Source organism: Ciconia boyciana, chromosome 36 (assembly GCF_034638445.1).
Source record: "Ciconia boyciana chromosome 36, ASM3463844v1, whole genome shotgun sequence".
In the NCBI taxonomy this organism is placed as follows: Eukaryota; Metazoa; Chordata; class Aves; order Ciconiiformes; family Ciconiidae; genus Ciconia; species Ciconia boyciana.
This window is the reverse complement of record NC_132969.1, coordinates 216,539-239,261: the sequence shown is the minus strand read 5'-3', so window position 1 is coordinate 239,261 and position 22,723 is coordinate 216,539. Positions and strand designations below refer to the sequence as shown.

At 67.6% G+C, this 22,723-nt stretch overlaps 5 protein-coding genes across 8 annotated transcripts; 3 read left to right on the top strand and 2 right to left on the bottom strand.

Annotated features, from left to right (window-relative positions):
• Nucleotides 1-453: 453 nt before the first annotated feature.
• IL27 (interleukin 27) lies at nucleotides 454-3,551 on the bottom strand. 3 transcript variants are annotated; one of them, XM_072849157.1, is made up of 4 exons: nucleotides 3,374-3,551; nucleotides 3,095-3,193; nucleotides 1,416-1,562; nucleotides 454-713 (listed from the first exon to the last, which is right to left on the bottom strand). In XM_072849157.1, exons 1-4 carry the CDS (start codon nucleotides 3,431-3,433, stop codon nucleotides 552-554), a joined length of 468 nt encoding a protein of 155 aa, XP_072705258.1. In that variant the 5' UTR covers nucleotides 3,434-3,551; the 3' UTR covers nucleotides 454-551. The 3 variants fall into 3 exon arrangements, with proteins under 3 accessions (XP_072705258.1, XP_072705259.1, XP_072705257.1); XM_072849158.1 differs by having other exon boundaries at nucleotides 3,380-3,549; XM_072849156.1 differs by having other exon boundaries at nucleotides 3,290-3,548.
• A 289-nt stretch (nucleotides 3,552-3,840) lies between these two features.
• On the top strand, nucleotides 3,841-12,843 carry SGF29 (SAGA complex associated factor 29). 2 transcript variants are annotated; one of them, XM_072849143.1, is made up of 9 exons: nucleotides 3,841-4,017; nucleotides 4,119-4,194; nucleotides 4,276-4,348; nucleotides 6,017-6,120; nucleotides 6,238-6,367; nucleotides 6,473-6,619; nucleotides 8,285-8,320; nucleotides 9,669-9,831; nucleotides 12,702-12,843. In XM_072849143.1, exons 1-9 carry the CDS (start codon nucleotides 3,943-3,945, stop codon nucleotides 12,816-12,818), a joined length of 921 nt encoding a protein of 306 aa, XP_072705244.1. In that variant the 5' UTR covers nucleotides 3,841-3,942; the 3' UTR covers nucleotides 12,819-12,843. The 2 variants fall into 2 exon arrangements, with proteins under 2 accessions (XP_072705244.1, XP_072705245.1); XM_072849144.1 differs by having other exon boundaries at nucleotides 3,845-4,017; nucleotides 6,056-6,120.
• Nucleotides 12,844-13,118: 275 nt separating this feature from the next.
• On the bottom strand, nucleotides 13,119-15,391 carry LOC140645691 (uncharacterized). The gene is made up of 5 exons (XM_072849153.1): nucleotides 15,191-15,391; nucleotides 15,067-15,118; nucleotides 14,640-14,986; nucleotides 13,412-13,490; nucleotides 13,119-13,335 (listed from the first exon to the last, which is right to left on the bottom strand). The coding sequence occupies exons 1-5, from the start codon at nucleotides 15,346-15,348 to the stop codon at nucleotides 13,240-13,242; spliced, it is 732 nt and encodes a 243-aa protein (XP_072705254.1). The 5' UTR covers nucleotides 15,349-15,391; the 3' UTR covers nucleotides 13,119-13,239.
• A 247-nt stretch (nucleotides 15,392-15,638) lies between these two features.
• BOLA2B (bolA family member 2B) lies at nucleotides 15,639-16,726 on the top strand. The gene is made up of 3 exons (XM_072849162.1): nucleotides 15,639-15,788; nucleotides 16,409-16,506; nucleotides 16,602-16,726. The coding sequence occupies exons 1-3, from the start codon at nucleotides 15,720-15,722 to the stop codon at nucleotides 16,705-16,707; spliced, it is 273 nt and encodes a 90-aa protein (XP_072705263.1). The 5' UTR covers nucleotides 15,639-15,719; the 3' UTR covers nucleotides 16,708-16,726.
• Nucleotides 16,727-18,372: 1,646 nt separating this feature from the next.
• On the top strand, nucleotides 18,373-22,595 carry GDPD3 (glycerophosphodiester phosphodiesterase domain containing 3). The gene is given in 12 exon segments (XM_072849081.1): nucleotides 18,373-18,545; nucleotides 19,239-19,281; nucleotides 19,530-19,665; nucleotides 19,760-19,805; nucleotides 19,878-19,940; nucleotides 19,943-19,995; nucleotides 20,199-20,288; nucleotides 20,940-21,071; nucleotides 21,291-21,350; nucleotides 21,713-21,771; nucleotides 22,228-22,279; nucleotides 22,377-22,595. Coding segments are annotated over 12 exon segments (1,047 nt in total). The 5' UTR covers nucleotides 18,373-18,403; the 3' UTR covers nucleotides 22,548-22,595.
• The last annotated feature ends 128 nt before the right edge of the window (nucleotides 22,596-22,723 follow it).

Genomic DNA, 22,723 nt, shown 5'->3' with positions numbered 1-22,723 from the left:
CCATTCTGCCCCACATCCCCCTCCTGCCCCACACCCCCCACATTTTGCTCCTCCTGCCCCATAGCGCCTCCCCCCGCCCCACATCCCTCCTCCTGCCCCATAGCACCTCCCCCATTCTGCCCCACATCAGCCCCATGCCCCACATCCCCCTCCTGCCCCATACCCCGCCCCACATTTTGCACCTCCTGCCCCATAGCGCCCCCCCGCCCCACATCCCTCCTCCTGCCCCATAGCACCTCCCCCATTCTGCCCCACATCCCCCTCCTGCCCCCACCCCCACCCATTTTGCACCTCCTGCCCCATAGCGCCTCCCCCACCCCACATCCCTCCTCCTGCCCCATAGCACCTCCCCCTGCTGCCCCACACCCCCTGCTTGTGCCCCCCATCTCACCCCTCCTGCCCCATAGCACCTCCCCCCCGCCCCGCCGCGCCCCACACCAGACGCCGTGGGGCTGGGACCCGCCACCGTTTATTCAGCCGCGCCAATAAGGAACCCGCGCCGGGGGGCGGCGCCATGGGGCGGCGCCATGGGGCAGCGCTATGGGGCGGCGCTATGGGGCGGGGGCCGGCAGAGCAGGAGGAAGTCGCGCAGGGCCCGCAGCAGGAAGGCCTCGGTGGCCCGCAGGAGGGCGAAGGCCTCGCGCCGCCGGCCCCACTCGCCGTGGGGCAGGGGGCGGGGGGCGGGGGGCCGGGGGGCTCCGGGGCTCGCCCAGCTGGGGGAGGGGGAGGAGATGGGGGCGCCCCACAAGCACCCTCTGCCCCACGCCACCGCCCCTCCCCCCCCGCCCCCAGCACCCCTCCCCCTCTCGGGGGACTCAGCCCCTCCCCGCCCCCCGAGACCCCTCCCCGGGGACTCCACCCCAAGAGCCCTGCCCCTCCCCGGAGGCCCCTCCCCCGAGACCCTGCCCTCCAGAGACTCCTCCTCCCCAGACCCCACCCCAAGTCCTCCTGCCCCTCCCACTGCAGACCCCGCCCCCACATACAGACCCCGCCCCCGGGATGCCCCGCCCCTCCCCCATAGGCCCCTCCCCAAAGACCCCGCCCCCAGAGCCCCCTGCTCCGCCCCCGCAGACCCCGCCCCCGGGATGCCCCGCCCCTCCCCGTAGGCCCCTCCCCACAGACCCCCTGCTCCTCCCCCGCAGACAGACCCCGCCCCGGGATGCCCCGCCCCTCCCCAAAGGCCCCTCCCCCACAGACCCCCTGCTCCTCCCCGCAGACAGACCCCGCCCCGGGATGCCCCGCCCCTCCCCCGTAGGCCCCTCCCCGTAGGCCCCTCCCCACAGACCCCCGCTCCTCCCCCGCAGACAGACCCCGCCCCGAGATGCCCCGCCCCTCCCCCGTAGGCCCCTCCCCACAGACCCCCCGCAGACAGACCCCGCCCCGGGATGCCCCGCCCCTCCCGAGGCCCCGCCCACCTCGCTGGCGATGGCCCGCCCCAGGTCGCGCAGGTCCCAGCGCAGCAGCGCCCCCCAGCGGCGGGTGCCGGCGCCGCTCCCCAGCGCCCCCCAGCGGCCGCGCAGCGTCGCCAGGCGCCGCCCCAGCGCCCCCAAGCGCTGCCGGGCCTGGGGGGACCCACGGAGCCCTGACCCACAGATCCTGCCCCATGGAGCCCTGACCCACGGAGCCCTGCCCCATAGATCCTGCCCCATGGAGCCCTGACCCACAGATCCCCATAGATCCTGACCCACGGAGCCCTGACCCACAGGTCCTGCCCCATGGAGCCCTGACCCACGGAGCCCTGCCCCATAGATCCTGCCCCATGGAGACCTGACCCACAGATCCTGACCCATGGAGCCCTGCCCCATAGATCCTGCCCCATGGAGACCTGACCCACAGAGCCCTGACCCACAGGTCCTGCCCCATGGAGCCCTGCCCCACAGGTCCTGCCCCACAGGTCCTGCCCCATGGAGCCCTGCCCCACGGAGCCCTGCCCCATAGATCCTGCCCCATAGAGACCTGACCCACGGAGCCCTGACCCATAGATCCTGCCCCATGGAGCCCTGCCCCATAGATCCTGCCCCATGGAGACCTGACCCACAGAGCCCTGACCCATAGATCCTGCCCCATAGAGACCTGACCCATAGATCCTGCCCCACAGATCCTGCCCCATGGAGCCCTGACCCACAGAGCCCTGACCCACAGAGCCCTGACCCACAGAGCCCTGACCCACAGGTCCTGACCCACAGGTCCTGACCCATGGAGCCCTGACCCACGGAGCCCTGCCCCATAGATCCTGCCCCATGGAGCCCTGACCCACAGATCCTGCCCCACGGAGCCCTGCCCCATAGATCCCGCCCATAGATCCTGCCCCACGGAGTCCTGACCCACGGAGCCCTGGCCCATGGATCCCACCCCACAGATCCCCAGACCCATAGACCCCACCCCATGGATCCCAGGCCCATAGACCCTGCCCCACGGATCCTGCCCCATGGATCCCCAGACCCACAGACCCTGCCCTATAGATCCCCCCACAGACACACCCCTGCCCCATAGACACTCCACAGAAACACTCCTGCCCTACAGCTGCCCCACAAAACTCTCTGAAGTCCTCTCTGCCCCATAGCACCCCCCACCCTGCCCCATAGGACCCCCATAGCCCCTCCCCTGGCCCCATAGCACCCCCCAGCCCCATAGGACCCCCATAGCACCCCCCAGCCCCATAGGACTACCCCAGCCCCCTCACCCTGCCCCACAGCCCCCCCAGGCCCCCTCTCACCCTGCCTCATAGCACCCCCCAGCCCCACAGGACCCCCATAACCCCCCAGCCCCATAGCACCCCCCAGCCCCCTCACCCTGCCCCACAGGCCCCCGTCCCCCCCCGCCCCATAGCACCCCCCAGCCCCACAGGACCCCCATAACCCCCCAGCCCCATAGGACTACCCCAGCCCCTCACCCGGCCCCACAGGCCCTCCTCCAGCCACCCCCCACCCTGCCCCATAGCACCCCCCAGCCCCACAGGACCCCATAACCCCCCCAGCCCCATAGCACCCCCCCAGCCCCATAGCAACTCCCCAGCCCCCTCACCCTGCCCCACAGGCCCCCGTTCCCCCCCCGCCCCATAGCACCCCCTGCCCCACAGAACCCCTCCCCGTACCGTCAGCGCCATCCAGTCCCGGGCCGGGATGCTGACCACCAAGGGGTGCCCGGGGGGGGGCGAGAGATGCAGCCGGGCCCCCGCCAGCCGCTCCGCCACCTGCCCCGGGGAGGGGGAACGACAGGGACACCGGTCACGGGGGACAGGGACACCCGGCGTCCCCCACCCCACCCCGGTGTCCGGCCGGTCCCTCACGTATCGCTCCGCCAGCTCCCGCGTCTCCCACAGCAGCCGCCGGCAGAGCCGCAGCCCCCCCCGGGGCCCCTCGGAGGCCGGTACCGGTACCGGGAGGAGGAGGACGAGGCTCAGCCCGGCCCAGGTCGCCCCCCGCAGCCCCATGGCCCCGCTCCCGGTTCCCGGCGGCGGTTTCGTTATCGGGGCTCCCCCGGGGGAGCCCCGGGAAAACCCGGCTTCCCCCTTCAGGGGAGAGTGGGCGGGGACCGCCCGTGAGGCGGCGGCCAATGGGAGGGCGGGGTGAGGCGGCGGCAGCCAATGGGAAAGGGGGGTGCGGAGAGCGGGGCCAATGGGGAGGCGGAGGCGCCGGGGACTACGACTCCCGGCGGGCAGCGCGGCGGGGCGCAGCGCGCATGCGCGAGGGCGGGCGGCGCCTGGGCGCACGCGCGGCGGGAAGCGCGGGCCTCTACGCACGCGCAGTGCAAACGGGGAGGCGGAGCCGGCGCACGGGCGGCGGGGCTGGGCGGGAAGGCGGGGCCTGGGCGCATGTGCAGTGCGGCGGGGGAGCGGCGCCGGCGCATGCGCAGAGGGGCGTCGCGCAGGGCTGAGGGGGCAGCCGCCATTTTGTGACCCCCCCCCCTCCCATTTCTCCCTCTCCCAGCCCCGTCGCCGCCATGGCGCTGGTCTCGGCCGACTCCCGCATCGCGGAGCTGCTGGGGGAGCTGCACCAGCTCATCAAGCAGACGCAGGTAGCGGGGCGGGGGGGGCGGGCGAGCGGCGGACCCCCCCCCCCCCCCCTCCCCCTTCCCCTCACCGCCTTCTCCTTCTGCCCTCGCCCCGTTGCCGGCAGGAGGAGCGCTCCCGCAGCGAGCACAACCTGGTCAACATCCAGAAAACCCACGAGCGGATGCAGACGGAAAACAAGAGTGAGGGGGAACGGGGGGGGGCACCGGGGGTTTGGGGGACACCCCCCTCGATCTCCCTCTGACCCCCCTCTGCCCCCTCAGTCTCCCCCTACTACCGGACCAAGCTGCGGGGGCTCTACACCACGGCCAAAGCCGACGCGGAGGCCGAGTGCAAGTAGGGTGTCCCCCCAGCCCTTGTCACCCCACATACCCCAAATGCCCCTTTTTCACCCCAAACCCGGGCTCGGTAGCCCCAAAGTTTGTGTTTTTCACTACCAAATGGCCCTTTTTCACCCCAAACCCAGGCTCGTTAAGTACAAAGTTTTCCCTTTTGACACCAAAGTTATTTTTCCACCCCGAAATTCCTCCTTTCCACCCCGAAATTCCCCCTTTCCACCCCGAAATTCCCCCTTTGCACCCCAAAATTCCCCCTTTCCACCCCAAAATCCCCTTTTTTCACCACAAAATGTGCCTTTTAGGGGTACAATCCCCCTCTTTCAGCACACGTCTCTTTTTTTCACCACAAAAATCCCCGGGTTTCACCACAAAATTCCCCCTTTTTTTAGCACAACCCCTTTTTTCAGCCCAAATGCACCTTTTTCACCCCAAATCCCCATTTTTCACCCCCCAAATCCCCATCTCTTAATCCCAGACCCCATTTTGCCCCCCAAATCCCCGTTTTATCCCCCAAACCCCATTTTTGATTCTAAATCCCTTTTTACCACAAAATTATAATTTATTAACTTTTTAAGTCCTCGTGATGCCCCCAACCCCCTTGATCCCCCACCCGCCATTTTTAACCCCAAATCCCCCGTTTTCTCCACAAAAATCTCTTTTTTTTTCCCTCCAAATCCCCCCTTTTCCGCACAAAATCGATCTTTTCACCCCATGTTTCTGTCTTTTGTCAGAAATCCCCCTTTTTCATGTCAAATGCTCCTTTTTATTTTTCAAGACCCCATTTTTTAGTTCAAGTACCCCTTTTAACACCAAATTATCATTTATTAAGACCCCAAATCCCCCGTTTTTGCCCCCAAATCCCCCGTTTTTGCCCCTAAATCTCCCATTTTTGCTGCAAAATGTCCCTTTTTGCCGCAAAATCCCCCTTTTCACTACAAAATTGGCGTTTTTCATCCCACGCCCCCTTTTTTGCCGCAAACTCCCTTTTTTGCCGCAAAACCCCTTTTCACTACAAAATTGGCGCTTTTCACACCGTACCCCCTTTTTGCCACAAAACCCCTTTTTTGCCACAAAACCCCTTTTATCCCCCAAACCCCATTTTAAATCCTAAATGGTCTTTTAATGACAAATTATCATTTATTAACTGTTTAAGTCCCCATGTCTCCCCCAAATCCCCCTTTATCCCCCCAAACCCCCTTTATCCCCCCACTCCTCCATTTTCTCCCCAAGTCCCCCTTTATCCCCCCAGCCCCCCATTTCCCCCCAAACCCCCTTTATCCCCCAAACCCCCTTTATCCCCCCAAACCCCCATTTTCTCCCCAGCCACCCCCATTTCCCCAAATCCCCTTTTTCCCCCCAACCCCCTTTATCACCCCCTTTATCTCCCCAATCCCCCTTTATCCCCCCCCCATTTTCCCCCCCACACCCCCTTTATTCCCCCAACTCCTCCATTTTCTCCCCAACTCCCCCTTTATCCCCCCCAACTCCCCCATTTCCCCCCCACCCCATTATCCCCCAAATCCCCTTTTATCCCCCCAAATCCCCTTTTATCCCCCCAAACCCCCTTTATCCCCCCCCACACCCCCCTTTATCCCCCCCACACCCCCCGTTTATCCCCCCAAACCCCATTTCCCCCAAACCCCCTTTATCCCCCCTTCCCCCCCAGCCCCCCGTTTCCCCTCACGTTTCGGGGTTCCCGCCGCAGCATCCTCCGCAAGGCGCTGGATAAAATCGCCGAGATCAAGTCGCTGCTGGAGGAGCGCCGCATCGGTAACGCCTCGCGGAGGGCGCCGGGACGCAAAAAGCGGGCTACGCCCCCCCAAAAAATTAATTTTTTTTTTTTTTTGGGGGGGGGGTGTCCCCAAAATTAACTCCTCGCTCCCGCAGCCGCTAAAATCGCGGGGATCTACAGCGAAGCGGAGCCCCCCCGAAAAACGATGCGGCGCGGGGTGCTGATGACGCTGCTGCAGCAGTCGGCCATGACGCTGCCGCTCTGGATCGGCAAGCCGGGCGAGAAGTGAGGCGGCGGCGGCGGCGGGGATTATTTTGGGGTGTTGCGGGGGGTTTTTTGGGGTGTCGCTGAGTTGTGGGGGGCGGGGGGGCGGACCCCCTTTTTTTGCAGGCCCCCCCCGCTGTGCGGCGCGGTGCCGGCGGCGGGAGATTACGTGGCGAAACCCGGCGACAAGGTGGCGGCGCGGGTGAAGGCGTTGGAGGGGGACGAGCAGTGGATTTTGGCCGAGGTCGTCAGCTACAGCCACGCCGCCAACAAGTGGGCACCCCCCCCAAATCTTCCCTGCGCCCCAAATCTTCCCTGCGCCCCCAAATCTTCCCTGCGCCCCCAAATCTTCCCTGCGCCCCCAAAACGCCACCTCTCTGGGCCTCCAAAATGGCTGCCGGGGCCTCCAAAATGGCTGCCGGGGCCTCCAAAATGGCGCCCAGCGGCGTCGAAATGGCGGCTTGCGCGACAAAATGGCTCCCTGCGCCCCCAAAATGGCTGCCTGTGCCCCAAAAAATAGCGCGCTGTGCCCCGAAAGAGGTCCCTGCACCCCAAAAATAGTGCTGCGTACCCCAAAAATGGCTCCCTGCGCCCCAAAATGGCTCCTCGTGCCCCAAAATGGTTCCCGGCGCCCCGAAAATAGTGCTGCGTACCCCAAAAATGGCTCCCTGTGCCCCAAAATGGCTCCCTGTGCCCCAAAAATGGCGTCTTGCACCCCAAAAATGGCTCCCTGCGCCCCAAAAATGGCCCCTGCACCACAAAATGGCCCCCTGCGCCCCAAAATGGCCCCCTGCACCCCAAAATGGCTCCCTGCGCCCCAAAATCAGTGTTGCGTACCCCAAAATGGCTTCCTGCGCCAAAAAATGGTCTCTTGCACCCCAAAATCAGTGCTGCGTACCCCAAAAATGGCTCCCTGCGCCCCAAAATGGCTCCCTGCACCCCAGAATGGCTCCCTGCACCCCAGAATGGCTCCCTGCACCCCAAAATGGCCTCTTGCACCCCAAAATCAGTGCTGCATACCCCAAAATGGCTGCCTGCACCCCAAAATGGCTGCCTGCGCCCCAAAAATGGCCTCTTGCACCCCAAAAATAGTGTTGTGCGCCCCAAAATGGCTCCCTGCACCCCAAAATGGCCCCCTGCGCCCCAAAAAGTGTTGTGTACCCCAAAATGGGTCCCTGCGCCCCAAAAATGGCCCCCTGCACCCCAAAACCAGCCCCCACCTCCCATTTTCCTCCCTCTTGTCCCCCCAACCCCCTGAGCCCCCAAACCCCCTGCCCCCTTTTCTGACGCCTCCCCCATTTCCTCTTTCACCGCCTGCACCCCCATTTTCTCTCCCCGTCCCCCATTTTCTCCCCCTCCCCCCATTTTTCACCCCTGCACCCCACTTCACCCCCGCACCCCAGTTCCCCCTGCACCCCATTCCCCCCCACCCCTCCCCCCATCCTCCCTCGCCCCCAATCCCCCCCTCTGCCCCCAATTCCCCCACCCCCAATTCCCTCCCCACCCCCCATCCCCCCCTGCCCCCCAATTCCTCCCCCCGCCCCCAATCCCCCCCCAATTTCCCCCCAATTCCCTCCCCTCACCCCCAATCCCCCCTGCCCCCCAATTTCCCCCGGCCCCCAATTGCCCCCCAGCCCCCAATCCCCCACTGCCCCCACCTCGCCCCCGCCCCAATTCCCCCCACCCCAAATTTCCCCCATTTCCCCCTGGGCCCCCAATTGCCCCCATCCCCCCGCCCCCAATTTCCCCCAATTTCCCCCTGCCCCCCAATTTGCCCCCCACTGCCCCCCACCCCCCCCACTGTCCCCCAATCCGCCCCCGCCCCAATTTTCCCCCCACCCCCAATCCCCCTCGCCCCCAATCCCCCCCCTTGCCCCCCCAATTTGCCCCTCCGCCCCCGCCCCCACCCCCTCACCCCTTTTCCTCTCCCTCCCCCAGGTACGAAGTGGACGACATCGACGAAGAAGGCAAAGAGTGAGTCCCCTCCCCGCCCCCCAAACCCCCAACCCCCCAAGACCCCCCAAACCCCCAACCCCCTCCCTGCCCCCCAAAACCCCAAACCCCCAAAACCCCCAAGACCCCCTAGGACCCCCAACCCCCCAAACCCCAAGACCCCCCAAAACCCCCCTCTCTGCCCCCCAAAACCCCAAGACCCCCCAAAACCCCCAAGACCCCTTTACGACCCCCAACCCCCCCAAGACCCCCCAGGACCCCCAAAACCAACCCAACCCCCTCCCTGCCCCCCAAAACCCCCAAAACCCCCCAAACCCTCCTCTAGGACCCCAAGACCCCCCCAGGACCCCCAAAACTAACCCAACCCCCCAACCCCCCTCCCTGCCCCCCAAAACCCCAAGACCCCCAAACCCCCAAGACCCCCAACCCCCCTCCCTGCCCTCCCAAAACCCCCAAGACCCCCAGGACCCCCCAAACCCCCCAACCCCCAAACCCCCTCTAGGACCCCCCAAACCCCCCAAACCCCCAAGACCCCCAGGACCCCCAAACCCCCAACCCCCAAAACCCCAAGACCCCCAAACCCCCCCAACCCCCTCCCTGCCCCTCAAAGCCCCAAGACCCCCCCAAAACCCCCAGCCCCCTCCCTGCACCCCAAAACCCCCAAGACCCCCCAGGACCCCCAAACCCCCAACCCCCCAAACCCCCTCTAGGACCCCCAAACCCCCCAAACCCCCAAGACCCCCAGGACCCCCAAACCCCCCAACCCCCCAAAACCCCAAGACCCCCAAACCCCCCCAACCCCCCCTCCTGCCCCCTCAAAGCCCCAAGACCCCCCCCCAAAACCCCCCAACCCCCTCCCTGCACCCCCAAAACCCCCCAAGACCCCTATCCCCCCAACCCCCCAACCTCCCTCCCTGCCCTCCCCAAACCCCCCCAACCCCCAAGACCCCAAGACCCCCCAGGACCCCAAAACTAACCCCAACCCCCAACCCCCCTCCCTGCCCCCAAAATCCCCCAAGACCCCCCTAGGACCCCAAAACCCCCAAGACCCCCAACCCCCCTCCCTGCCCCCCAAAACCCCTCAACCCCCCCAAACCCCCAATCCCCCTCCCTGCCCCCCCAAAACCCCAAGACCCCCAAAACCCCCCAACCCCCTCTAGGACCCCCAAGACCCCCAAAACCCCCCAACCCCCCCTGCCCCCCAAAACCCCCAAACCCCCAACCCCCTCTAGGACCCCCAAACCTCCCCAAAACCCCCAACCCCCTCCCTGCCCCCCAAACCCCCAACCCCCAAGACCCCCCAACCCCCCCCAAACCCCCTCTAGGACCCCCCAACCCCCCAACCCCCTGAAACGCGGGGTGCCCGCAGGCGCCACACCCTGAGCCGCCGCCGCATCATCCCGCTGCCGCAGTGGAAGACGAACCCCGAGACCGACCCCGAGGCCCTGTTCCAGCGGGAGCAGCTGGTCCTCGCCCTCTACCCCCAGACCACCTGCTTCTACCGCGCCCTCATCCACGCCCCTCCCCAGCGCGTGAGTGCCCCCCCGGGGGACCCCAGACTGGGGGGGTCCCCAAAATTTCAAGGGGGAGGGGGGGGGGGGGTGAGCCCGGGGGGAGCGGCAAACGCGGAGGGGCGGGCCGAGGCGCAGGGGAGGGGCTGGGAGCTCGGGGAGGGGACACCCCAACATTTGGGAGGGCCTCAATATTTTGGGGGGCCTCAATATTTTGGGGGTCCCAGGAAATTTTTGGGGGCTCTGGAGTTTTTGGGGGCCTGGAGTTTTTTGGGGGGGCCCTGGAATGTCAGGGGGGGCCCAAAGCACAGGGGAGGGGCTGGGAGCTCAGGGAGGGGGAACACCCCAACATTTGGGGGGCCTCAATATTTTGGGGGTCCCCGAAATTTTGGGGGCTCTGGAGCATTTTGGGGGCCTGGAGTGTTGGGGGGCCCAAAGCGCAGGGGAGGGGCTGGGAGCTCAGGGAGGGGAACACCCCAACATTTGGGGGGCCTCAATATTTTGGGGGGGTCCCCGAAATTTTTGGGGGGCTCTGGAGTTTTTGGGGGCTCTGGAGTTTTGGGGGGCCGAGGCGGGGAGGGGCTGGGAGCTCAGGGAGGGGGACACCCCAACATTTGGGGGCCTCAATATTCTGGGGGGCCTCAATATTTTGGGGGTCCCCGAAATTTTTGGGGGCTCTGGAGTTTTTTGGGGGCTCTGGAGTGTTGGGGGGCCCAAAGCGCAGGGGAGGGGCTGGGAGCTCAGGGGAACACCCCAACATTTGGGGGGCCCCAATATTTTGGCCTCAATATTTTGGGGGTCCCCGAAATTTTTGGGGGCTCTGGAGTTTTTGGGGGCTCTGGAGTTTTGGGGGGGCCAGGTGCAGGGGAGGGCTGGGAGCTCGGGGAGGGAACACCCCAACATTTGGGGGGCCTCATGGGGGCCATATTTTGGGGGGCCTCAATATTTTGGGGGTCCCGGGGGTCCCGAAATTTTGGGGGCCTGGAGTTTTGGGGGGCTCTGGAGTTTTTGGGGGGCCAAAGCACAGGGGAGGGGCTGGGAGCTCAGGGAGGGGGGACACCCCAACATTTTGGGGGCCCTGGAGCTTTGGGGGTCCCCAGAATTTTGGGGGTCCCCAACATTTTGGGGCTCTGGAGTTTTTGGGGGGCCCTGGAGTGTTGGGGGTCCCCAAAATGTTGGCGGGGGGCCCAAAGCGCAGGGGAGGGGCTGGGAGCTCGGGGAAAAGGGGGAGACCCCAAAATTTTTGGGGGTCCCTGAATTTTGGGGGCCCTGGGGTTTTTGGGGGGGTCCCCAACATTTTGAAGACTCCCAGAAATTGGGGGGGGCCCTGAATTTTTTAGGGGGCCCCAGAATTGGGGGGGCGGGGGTCCCTGAAGCCCCACGGGGGTGGAGCCAGGGGCGGGGCCTGCAGGGGAGGGAGGGGCCTCAAAGTGTGGGGGGGGTCCCAGTATAGACCAGTATGGGCCAGCACCTCCCAGTAACCCCGGGGCTTCCAGTGCCTCCCAGTAGCCCCCCAGTGCCTCCCAGTATGCTCCAGTAGCCCTCCAGTGCCTCCCAGTAGCCCCCCAACATCTTCCAGTAGCCCCCAGTGCCTCCCAGTATGCTCCAGTAGTCCCCCAGTAGCCCCCAACATCTCCCAGTAACCCCAGTGCCTCCCAGTATCGCCCCAGTACCCCCAGTGCCTGCCCCCAGTGCCTCCCAGTATCTCCCAGTACATCCCAGCATCCCCCCAGTGTCCCGCCAATATCCCCTTGGCACCGCCCAGTGTCCTCCCAGTATCCCCCAGTATTCTCCCAGTGTGTCCCAGTATCCCCCCAGTGCCTTCCAGTATCACCCCAGTATGAACCCAGTGTCTCCCAGTATCGTCCCAGTGCTTCCCAGTATTCTCCCAGTGTGTCCCAGTATGCCCCCAGTGCCTTCCAGTATCATCCCAGTGTGAGCCCAGTGTTTCCCAGTAGCCTCCAGTGCCACCCCAGGGCCTCCCAGTATCCCCCCACTCTCTACCAGTATGGCCCCAGTATCTCTCCAATGGCTCCCAGTATGCCCCCAGAGCCTCCCAGTATGGTCCAGTATCTCTTCAGGGTACCCCAGTATCCTTCTAGTGCCTCCCAGTATGCTCCAGTATCCTCCCAGTGCCTCCCAGTATGCTCCCAGTGCCTCCCAGTATTCTCCCAGTGCCTTCCAGTATACTGCAGTATCCTCTCAGTGCGTCCCAGTATCCTCCCAGTATCCCCCCAGTGCCTCCCAGTATGCTCCAGCATCCCCCCAGTGCCTTCCAGTATACTCCAGTATCCTCCCAGTGCGTCCCAGTATCCTCCCAGTTTCCTCCCAGTGCCTCCCAGTATGCTCCACTATCTTCCTAGTGCCTCCCAGTATCCTCCCAGTGTCTCCCAGTATGCTCCAGTGTCCCCTCAGTGTGTCCCAGTATCCTCCCAGTGTCTCCCAGTATGCTCCAGTGTCCCCTCAGTGTGTCCCAGTTTCCTCCCAGTGCCTCCCAGTATGCTCCACTATCTTCCTAGTGCCTCCCAGTATCCTCCCAGTGTCTCCCAGTATGCTCCAGTGTCCCCTCAGTGTGTCCCAGTATCCTCCCAGTGCCTCCCAGTATGCTCCAGTATCTTCCCAGTGCCTCTCAGTATCCTCCCAGTATGCTCCAGTATCCCCCCAGTGCCTCCCAGTATCCCCCCACTGCCTCCCAGTACATCCCAGTACCCCCCACAACCCCAGTGCCTCCCCTCCCCCCCATGGGCAGAGCCTCCCCCACCCTCCCCCTCCCTCCCCTCCCTTCCTTCCCCTTCCCCATTTCCCTTCCCCACCTCCCCGGGGGTGTGTGTGTGTGGGGGTGGGGCGGGTCTCCCTCCCCCGCCCCTCCCCCGCTGACCGCCCCTCCCCAGCCGCAGGACGATTACTCGGTGCTGTTTGAGGACACCTCCTACGCCGACGGGTACTCGCCCCCCCTCAACGTCGCCCAGCGCTACGTGGTGGCCTGCAAGGAGACCAAGAAGAAGTGAGGGGGAGGGGACCCCAAAATAGGGGGAGGGGCTGCGGGGGGAGGGAATGGAGGAGGAGAGAAAGGGGAGGGAGGGGTTGGGGGGCTGGGAGGGAGGGAATGAGCTGAAAATGGGGGAGGGGGTGGGGGGGAGCGCCTCGAAAGGAAAAAGGGGAGGGGAAGAGGGGGGAGGAGAAGGTGGGGGAGGAGAAGGGAAGGAGGGAGAAGGAGGGGAGAAGGGAGGGAAGGGGAGAAGGGAGGGAAGGGAGAAGGAGGGGGAGGGGAAGGAAGGAAGGGGGAGAAGGGGAGGGGATGGTTGCCCCGCCCCCCCCCCCCCCCCGCGCTGCGGCAGTGATGTCACGTTTGGGGGCGGGGGGTGGGGGAGGGGGCGCCGGTGTGTGGGCAGCCCCTCCCCCCCCGCGGGCGTTTTATTGTGGGGCGCGTTAAGGAACAGCGGCATTAAAAAGGGCCTTGGGGGCGGGGCCTCCGCCCGGCTCCGCCCCCCCGGGCAGCAGCAGCAGGTCGTCCGTCCAATGAGGCTGCGGGGGGAGGGTAGAGGTCAGGAAGGGGGTGGGGCTGGAGGGGAGGAGGGGGTGGGGAGAGGGCGGGGCTTACCTCAAGCCCCGCCTCCTCCTCGGCGCCGTCCCCGAGGCAGTGGCGAATCAGGTCGCCCCAGAGGAGGTGGGCGTGGCAACTGCGAGGGGCGGGGTTGCCGTGGTGATGGCCCCGCCCCCCCCAGCAACGCCCGTCCGTAGCAACGCCGTTCCCCATTAGCCCCGCCCCCAGCAACGCCCCATCCAATGGCAACAGCTTTCTCGAGCGACGGGCCCCGCCCCCTAGAAACGCCCTCCCGCTGGCCCCGCCCCCTGGCAACTGCTCCCTCCCCCTGCCAAGGGCTCTGCCTAGCGACAGGCCCCGCCCCTAGCAACGCCTCAGGTACTGCCCCGCCCCCTGGCAACCAGCCCGGCCAATAGCGATGGCCCCGGGAACAGCCCCCTAGCAACCGCCCCTCCCTAGCAACAAGACCCCTCCCTGGCAACGGGGACCCCGCCCTGGCAACAGGGACCCCGCCCCTGGCAACTGCCCCCCCCCAGCAACAAGGGCCCTCCCTGGCAACGGGGGCACCGCCCTTAGCAACCACCCCTCCCTAGCAACAAAGCCCCTCCCCTGGAAACGGGAGCCCCTCCCCAGCAACGGGACCCCGCCCCTAGCAACCACTCCCTCCCTAGCAACAAGACTCCTCTCCTAGGAATAGGGCCCCTCCCCTGGCAACCGGGCCCCGCCCCTAGAAACCACCCCTCCCCTAGCAACCAGGCCCCGCCCCCGGCAACCAGGCCCCGCCCCCGGCAGCCAGGCCCCGCCCCCGGCAGCCAGGCCCCGCCCCTCACCGCGGGCAGGGCCCCCAGCGGCAGCAGCTCCCGGGGCTCCGGGCGCAGGAAGAGGCGGGCGAGGCAGGGGGATGGGCGGCCATGGGGCAGCGGGGCGGGGGCAGCGCAGCGGGGAGGGGCCCCGGCCTGGGGGGGGGGGAGGGGAGACTGCAAGGCCCCTCCTCCCCTCCCCCGGCTGCTCCTCCCACCGTGCAGCCCCACCCCCACCCGTAACCACCCGCCCCTCCCCCTCGGCTCCTCCCCCGCCCCCTCCGGCTGAGGCCCCTCCCCCAGGCTGCCCTCACCACCCCAGCCCCTCCCCCACTGCCACACCCCTTACGACCCCTCCATCACGCCCCGCCCCTACCCCCAGCCCATCCCCATCCCCTCCCCCATCCCCTCCAGACAACCCCCAGGCCCCGCCCTCCACCTCCCAGACCCCGCCCCCCTCCTCCCAGGCCCCGCCCCCCCGGTACCCGGCAGGGCTCCCCGCAGAGGTCACAGGGCGGGGGGGGCGTGTCCTCGGCGGGGGGCGTGTCCGGCGGCGTGGGGCGTGTCCTGGCGGGGCGGCGGGGGCGTGTCCTCGTCGTCGGCCCCGCCCCTCCCTCCTCCACCACGACGTGCGGGGGCGGGGCGGGCTGGAGGGCGGGGCGTGGCGGGGGGCGGAGCCAGCGCAGGCGCAGGGGGAGGCGGCACCAGGGCGGGGCGCGGAGGAGGCGGGGCAAGAGCCGGAGGGCGAAGGCGATTGGCCGCTCGCGGGGCCGGCGGGGCGTGACGCCGGGAGGCGGCGGGAGGCGGTGGGGTGCTGCCACGCCCACTCGAACTGCGTCAGCGGGCGGGGGGCGGAGTCAGCGTGAGGGCGGGAAAACGGCGGGGGGGAGAGAGGGAGGGGGCGGGGCTTACCCTCAGCGCCGCCACGTCAGACGGGAAGCCGTAGACGTAGAGCTCCATCTCCCTGCGGAAGTGGCGTCAGCGGGGCGCGGCCTGCACTTCCGCCTCCCCCCGACTTCCGCCCTTCCCCACGCACCAGGGCCCGCGGCCGCTCGTCCTCCAGGCCCCTCCCCGCCGCCTCCCGCCGTTGTGCTGCCGCAGCCGCCGCGCCGGGTTCACCGTGAAGCCCACGTAGCTCCGGCCGCGGTGCCGGGGGTGGGCGGAGCGCAGCAGGTACACGGCCCGCACCGCCATGGCCGCCCCGGACCCACAACCCCCCGCGGCGGGCGCGCTCCGCCTCCCCCCCCCGCCCTTAACTTCCTTTCGCGCCACTTCCGCCTCCCTACCCACAACCCCCCGCGGCGCGGCGCGCCTCCTTACCCACAACCCCCCGCCGCGCGGCGCTAGGGGGCGCCTCGGTGCTACCCATAATCCCCCGCGCCCCCCCGCCCTCCCGGGAGCCACTTCCGCCTCGCTACCCACAACCCCCCGCGGCGCGGCGCGCCTCCTTACCCACAACCCCCCGCGGCGCCGCTGTCGCCTCGTTACCCAGAATCCGCCGCGAATGGGGCGGGGTTTAGTGAAGGGGGGGAGACGGGAAGTGACGCGGCGGAAGCGGAAGGAGGATGGCGGCGGCGCTGAGCGCGGAGGCGCTGAGGGAGAGGCTGGAGCGGCAGCTGGGGGCGGAGCATGTGGTGGGGGAGGAGGGGTGGGGGAGGGAGGGGGAGGGAAATGGGAGCGGGGAGGGGAGTGGGGGAGGGAGGGGGAAGGGGAGCGGGGGAGCGTGGGGGGTTAAGGGGGCTGGGGAGGAAGGGGGTGGGGGAGGGTGGGTTCGGGGGCGAGGAGGAGTGGGGGAGGGGATAATGGGAGGGGAGGGAACGGGAGCGGAGGGGAGGGGATGGGAGTGGGGGAGGGAAATGAGAGTGGGGGAGGGTCTCGGGCTCGGGGAGGGGTAAGAGGAGTGGGGGAGGGGAAATGGGACGGGGGGCTTAAAGGGAGCGGGGGAGGGAAAGGAGAAGGGGTGGGGGGAGGGAGCGGAGGGAGGGGGATGGGCCGGCAGGGGGCTGAGAGGGGTGGGGGAGGGAGATTCGAGTGGGGGAGGGGCGTGGGGAGGGGAAATGGGAGTGGGAGGGGTTAAGAGGAGTGGGGGAGGGAGATGAGGGTGGGGGAGGGGAGATGAGCTCTGGGGCTGTCACCGGCCCCGGGAGGGGGTAACGAGGGTGGGGGAGGGGAAACGAGCACGTGGGAATGCTTAGGAGGAGTGGGGGGAGGGGAAGGCTGACGTCACGCGCGGGGGGCGGGGCTTCCCCGGCAGGAAGTGGAGGACACGACGGGCGCCCGCTGCGCCGGAAGCTTCCGGCTGCTGGTGGTGGCGGCGGCGTTTCGGGGGAAGGGGCTGCTGCAGCGGCACCCGTGAGGTGGGGGCGGGGCTCGGGGAGGGGGGCGTGGCCTCTGGCGGGGGGGGGGTGGAGCCTGTCTCACCGCAGCCCCGCCCCCTCTTTCCGCAGATTGGTGAACGCGGCGTTGGGGGAGGAGCTGGAGCGGATCCACGCCCTGGAGCAGCGCACCCTCACCCCCGAGCAGTGGGCGGCCGAGCGGCGGCCATCTGCATAAATCTGCATGTATTTGCATACGCCCCGCCTCCCCTCGCATCCCTCCGCGGCTCCACCCCTCCCCACCCCCCACCCCCGCCGCCTTCGTTAGAGCCGGCGCTTAATTAGGGGTAGACGCTCGCCCGGGGGCCCGCCCCCTCGCCCGCATTAGCGTAGCGCTGTAATTAATTACTAATTAGCATAACCCCGCTCCCGCGCCGCTGCGCACGCCCGCCCCCTAATTAACCAGACCGGTTTTCCCGCTTAAGCCCGCCCCCTCATTAGCATAAACTCATCACCAGTCTCATTGCATTCTCGCTGCATCGCCTCATTAGCATATCTTGCTTCTCATTTGCATAACGGGGGGTTTCCTGCCTTTCCCTCATTAGCATGCCCCGCCCCTGTGCCACACCCTTCTCATTTGCATACTCGTGTTATAAAATGTTTTATCATTTATTAGCGTCTCGCGCTCCTGATTAGCACAGCGTGCTCCTAATTAGCATACTTTACTCCTAATTAGCATAGCGTGCTCCTAATTAGCATACTTTACTCCTAATTAGAATAGCGTGCTCCTAATTAGCATACTTTACTCCTAATTAGCATAGCGTGCTCCTAATTAGCATACTTTGCTCCTAATTAGCATAGCGTGCTCCTAATTAGCATACTTTACTCCTAATTAGCATAGTGTGGTCCTAATTAGCATACTTTGCTCCTAATTAGCATACTTTGCTCCTAATTAGCATACTTTGCTCCTGATTAGCACAGTGTGCTCCTAATTAGCATACTTTACTCCTAATTAGAATAGCGTGCTCCTAATTAGCATACTTTACTCCTAATTAGAATAGCGTGCTCCTAATTAGCATACTTTACTCCTAATTAGCATAGCGTGCTCCTAATTAGCATACTTTGCTCCTAATTAGCATAGCGTGCTCCTAATTAGCATACTTTGCTCCTAATTAGCACAGCGTGCTCCTAATTAGCATACTTTACTCCTAATTAGCATGGCGTGCTCCTAATTAGCATAGACCCGGCCTCTCCCACACCCCCTGGGTTGCAATGGGCAGCCCCGTTTCCAAGCCACGCCCCTCATTAACATACCCTTCTCATTAACATACAAGCCTCATTAGCACACAACCTCCATTAACCCACCCCCCCATCAACACGCGGCGCCCCTCATTAACATATGCCGGTCCTCATTAGCATACACCCGCCCCACCAGCGCTCAAGCTCTGCCCCTCACCCCCCCAAGCGCCGCCCTCACCCCCAAGCCACGCCCCCACATCGCAGGGAGGGGGCGTGGCCCTGCCGTTGCTAGGGGCGACGCAGCGCCGCGTGCCGCCCCCCCCGCGCATGCGCGCCCCCCCCGCGCGCATGCGCTGCACCGCGTCCCCCCCCATTTGCGCCTTCCTTCACGTCCGCGCATGCGCGGCAGCGCCCCCATCCCCGCCGCCGCCTCCTTTCACCTCCGCGCATGCGCGGCCGCGCCGCGCCGCCGTTTTCCCGCGCCGCGCATGCGCGCCGCGCACCCCCCCCGCCGCCGCCTCCCGCCCATGCGCGGCGCCGCGGCGGGGCCCGGCCCGGCCCCCCGGAGAGGCCGCGGCGGGGCCGGGCCGCTGAATCCGGGCCCGGGGCGGGGCCGCCCGACCGGTCCGACCGGTCCGACCGGTCCGGGGGTCCGGGGGTGGGGCCGGGTGGCGGGGAGCGGCGGGGCCGCGGCGATGGCGGCGGCGGCGGTGCTGGGGCTGGGGCTGGGGCTGGCGGCGGCGGCGGCGGCCGCTCGGTGGTGGCTCCGCGGCCGGGAGCGGCCCCGCGAGAGGAACCGGTTGCCCTTCCGCGCCCGCCTGGTGGCCCATCGCGGCGGTGAGGAAGTGGGGGCACCCGGAAGTGCGACCCGGAAGTGGGGGGAACGCGGGGAGGAGGGGGACGGAGGTGGGAGCCGGAGGGGGGGAACCCGGAAGAAGAGAAACCCGGCGGTGGGGCCCACCCGGAAGAGGAGGGAACCCGGAAGTGGAGGGAGGCTGGAAGTGGGAGCCACCCGGAAGATGGGGGACCCGAAAGTGAAACCCGGATGTGGGGCCCACCCGGGAGACGGGGGAACCCGGAAGTGGAGGGAGGCTGGAAGTGGGAGCCACCCAGAAGATGGGGGACCCGAAAGTGAAACCCGGATGTGGGGCCCACCCGGAAGACGGGGGAACCCGGAAGTGGGAGCCACCTGGAGAAAGGGGGGAACCCCGAGATAAAAGCGGAAGTGGGAGTCACCCGGAAGAGGAGGGAGCCCGGAAGCGAAAGCCGCCACTGGGACACCCCCCCGCACACCCGGAAGTGGGAGAACCCGGAAGTGAAAGCCGGCGGTGGGAGCCAACCGGAAGACGGGGGAACCTGAAAGTGAAACCCGGAAGTGTGGCCCACCTGGAAGAGGGCGGAACCCGGCAGTGAAGGGAACCCGGAAGTGGGAGCCAGGCGGAGGAGGGGCCCACCCGGAAGTGTGGCCCACCCGGCAGCGAAGGGGCGTGGCCTGCGCTCACCCCTCCCCTCTCCCCTCCCTCCCCGCAGGCGCCGGCGAGAGGATCGAGAACACGATGGAAGCCTTCGAGAAGTGAGGCCACGCCCCCCCCACCGGGCCACGCCCCTCCACGTGGGGGCACGCCCCTCTAGACCACGCCCCCTCCCATTCGGGCCACGCCCCCTCGCCGGGGGCAACGCCCCACCTCCTAAGACCACCACCCCCCATCTCACCCTTTTTGGGGGGGGGGGGGGGGAGGGAAGCCAGCCCCTCCCCCGCTTCCAAGGAAGGAGGGGGGCGGTCCCCACCCCCGCCCTTCCCCACCCCGCCCCTCCCCCCAGCGCCCTGCGTTCCGGCGCCGACCTGCTGGAGCTGGACTGTCGCCGGACGGGCGACGGCGTCGTCGTCGTCAGCCACGACGCGGAGCTGCTGCGCCAGTGCGGCCGCCCCCTGCCCCTCCCCCTCCTGCGCTACCGGGTGGGTGCCGCTGCCGGGGTGGGGGAGGGGCTGGGGGGGTGGGGAGGGGCCACGCCCAGGCATTAGGCCCCATCCCCCCCCCCTCCCCCCCCAGGATCTCCCGCCCTACAAGTCGCCGCTGGAGGTGACGTTCGCTCCCGGTGAGTGGTGGGGGAGGGGCGGCGCCCCCACGTCCCTCCCCCACCCCACCAACCCCTCCCCTCCCCCCTCAGGTCATTTCGCCACCGGCGCCGACCGCCGCATCCCCCGCTTGGAGGAGGTGTTCCGGCGCTTCCCCACGTGCCAATCAGCGTCGAGATCAAGGACGACGACGATGACCTCATCAACGAGGTCAGGCCGCCCCTCCCCCACCCGCCCCCGCTCCCCGCCCTCCCCACCCCGAACCCCACATCCTCTCCTCAACCACAGGGAGGTTGGGGGGGAGGGGCGGGTCCCAGGTACCTGGGGCTGCGCCTCCCCCCAGCGCCCCTCCCCCCAGAGCCCCTCCCACCACCCAGCGCCCCTCCCCCAGGCTGACGCCCTCCCCCGCCCAGGTGGCCGCCCTGGTTCGCCGCTACGACCGAGCTCCCATCACCCTCTGGGCCTCCTTCCGCGACCCCATCCTCCGCAAATGCCGGGCGGCCGTGAGTCCGCCCCTCCCCCACCTCGCCCCTCCCCCACTCCCCACACCCCCACCCCCCGGCGGACCCCGATTGATCCCTGGGGGGGAGGGGAACGGCGGAGGGGGGGAGGGGAGGGGAACAAGTCACCGGGGCCGCCCCTCCCCCATCCCGGGGGGGGTCTCTGACCCCGCCCCTCCCCCAGCCCCCTCCCCGCTCCCACCCCTCCCCCACCCCACAGGAACCTGAATTAATCAATGTAGGAGGAGAATGATGCAGGTGTGGGGGGAGGGGAGGGGGGCAGCTCTCTAGGGCCGCCCCTCCCCCACCCCGGGGGGGGTCCCTCACCCTGCCCCTCCCCCACAGCCCCCCTCCCCTCCCACCCCTTCCTTCCTCCCCTGGAACCCAAATTGATTCCTATAGGGAGCAAATTATGGAGGTGTGGGGGAGGGGAGCAGCTCTCTAAGGCCGCCCTCCCCACCCGGGGGGGTGTCCCTGACCCCACCCCTCCCCTCCTCTCCCTCCCCCTTCCCCCCTTCCCCCCTCCCCGAACCCCAATCGATCCATACAGAGGGCGAATTATGGAGAGTTGGGGGGAGGGGAAGAGGGGCAGCTCTCTAGGGCCGCCCCTCCCCCACCCCGGGGGGGGGGTCCCTGACCCTGCCCCTCCCCCAGCACCCCGCCATGCCCTACGGCTTCTCCCTGCGCCGGGGCCTCCTCCTCCTCCTCCTCTACTACAGCGGCCTCCTGCCCTTCGTCCCCCTGGGCGAGGCCGCGCTCTTCTTCTGCCTCCTCCATCATCAACAGGTCGGGCCCCTCCCCACCCTCCTCCTCCCCACCCCGCCCTCCCCCTCCCCCACCCGCGCGAAAGCGCTACCCCCCCTCTGAGCACCCCTCCCCATCCCCCTCCTCCCTTTAAATGGGGGTTGGGAGTGCCCCACCCCCCACCCAAACTCCGGGGGTGGGGGAGGGGGAGGGGCAGCCTCATGACCCTCCCCTCCCCCCCTTCCTCTCCCTCCCCCCCAGGACGTATTTTCCCGTCCCCAAAGGCTGGGCCGGGGCTTTGCTGAGCAAAGTGGTGCAGGCGTGAGTGGGGCTGGGGGCATTTGTGGGGCTGGGGGGTGGGGGGCACTTGTGGGGCTGGGGGGCACTTGGGGGCTGGAGGGAGTGGGTACTTGTGGGGTGGAGGCTACTTGGGGGCTGAGGGGCACTTGTGGGGCTGGGGGGCACTTGGGGGCTGGAGGAGTGGGTACTTGTGGGGTGGAGGCTACTTGGGGTCTGAGGGGGCACTTGTGGGGCTGGGGGGCACTTGGGGGTTGGAGAGAGTGGGTACTTGTGGGGTGGAGGGCAGTTGGGGGCTGGGGGGCACTTGGGGGCTGGAGGGGTGGATACTTGTGGGGTGGAGGGCAGTTAGGGGCTGTGGGGCACTTGTGGGGCTGGGGGAGCAGTTGGGGGTTGGAGGGGTGGGTACTTGTGGGGCTGGAGGATACTTGGGGGCTGGGGGCAGGTACTTGTGGCTGGAGAGCACTTGTGGGGTGGAGGAGAGCACTTGTGGGGCTGGAGACTACTTGGGGGCCCGGAGATCACTTGGGGGGCTGGAGTGTGTGCGTACTTGTGGGGCTGGGGAGTACTTGGGGGGTGGGGGGAACTTATGGGGCTGGAGAGCACGTGGGGGCCGGGAGAGACTTGGGGGCGCTGGGGGGCGGGGAAGGGGAGTAGTGGGGATGGGGGAACTTAGGGGCGGGGGCAGTTGGGGGCTGGGGGTTCACTTATGGGGCTGGGGTTCACTTATGGGTCTGGGAGGCAGTTGTGGGGCTGGGAGGCACTTGTGGGGCTGGGGGGTTGGGAGATTGGGGGGCCACTTGTGGGTGCGGGGGCTCACTTATGGGGCTGGGAGGCACTTGGGGGGCTGGGCACTTGGGGGGCTGGGGCGGTCACTTATGGGTCCCCCCTCCCCCCATAGCGTCGCCCTGCGCCAGCCCCTCCTCCGCCACCTCCGATCCCGCGGCATCCAGGTGGGCGCCGCCCCGGTGGGGGGGGGGGGGAGGGGCTCTCTAGGGCGGGCGTGTCCCCCGCCCCACATCACGCCCCTCCCCCCGCCCCTCCCCCCAGGTGATTCTGTGGGTCCTGAACGAGGAGCGCGACTTCGCCGAAGCCTTCGCCGCCGGCGCCACCGGCGTCGTCACCGATTACCCCGCCCGCCTGCGCCGCTACCTCGACGCCCCCCCCTCCCCCACCCTCCCCCCGCGTGGGGGGGAGGGGGGGCCGCACCCCAGGGCATGATGGGAGCGCCCAGCTCCCCCTTTGAGGGGGAGGGGTTGTGAGCTCCACCCCCCCGTTTTCTGGAGGGGGGGAGGGCACCGTGGTGCCCTCGGGGTGGGGAGGGGCAGCGTGCTCCTTTCAGAGTGGGGGAGGGGCGCTGTGCTGTCTACAGGGTGGGGAGGGGCACTGCTCCCCCC

Excerpts from the sequence above, each read along its gene's own strand:
- SGF29 (XM_072849143.1), top strand. The coding sequence starts at position 3,943 with ATGGCGCTGGTCTCGGCCGACTCCCGCATCGCGGAGCTGCTGGGGGAG. Across the intron at positions 4,195-4,275 it reads GATGCAGACGGAAAACAAGA|TCTCCCCCTACTACCGGACC; the intron begins GTGAGGGGGAAC and ends CTGCCCCCTCAG. Across the intron at positions 6,121-6,237 it reads GCTGGAGGAGCGCCGCATCG|CCGCTAAAATCGCGGGGATC; the intron begins GTAACGCCTCGC and ends TCGCTCCCGCAG.
- IL27 (XM_072849156.1), bottom strand. The coding sequence starts at position 3,433 with ATGGGGCTGCGGGGGGCGACCTGGGCCGGGCTGAGCCTCGTCCTCCTC. Across the intron at positions 1,563-3,094 it reads GGGACTGGATGGCGCTGACG|GCCCGGCAGCGCTTGGGGGC; the intron begins GTACGGGGAGGG and ends GGGTCCCCCCAG. Across the intron at positions 714-1,415 it reads GGCGGGCCATCGCCAGCGAG|CTGGGCGAGCCCCGGAGCCC; the intron begins GTGGGCGGGGCC and ends CCCCTCCCCCAG.
- BOLA2B (XM_072849162.1), top strand. The coding sequence starts at position 15,720 with ATGGCGGCGGCGCTGAGCGCGGAGGCGCTGAGGGAGAGGCTGGAGCGG. Across the intron at positions 15,789-16,408 it reads AGCTGGGGGCGGAGCATGTG|GAAGTGGAGGACACGACGGG; the intron begins GTGGGGGAGGAG and ends CTTCCCCGGCAG. Across the intron at positions 16,507-16,601 it reads GGGCTGCTGCAGCGGCACCC|ATTGGTGAACGCGGCGTTGG; the intron begins GTGAGGTGGGGG and ends CTCTTTCCGCAG.
- LOC140645691 (XM_072849153.1), bottom strand. The coding sequence starts at position 15,348 with ATGGCGGTGCGGGCCGTGTACCTGCTGCGCTCCGCCCACCCCCGGCAC. Across the intron at positions 14,987-15,066 it reads CTGACGTGGCGGCGCTGAGG|TTCGAGTGGGCGTGGCAGCA; the intron begins GTAAGCCCCGCC and ends CCGCTGACGCAG. Across the intron at positions 13,336-13,411 it reads AGGAGGAGGCGGGGCTTGAG|CCTCATTGGACGGACGACCT; the intron begins GTAAGCCCCGCC and ends CTCCCCCCGCAG.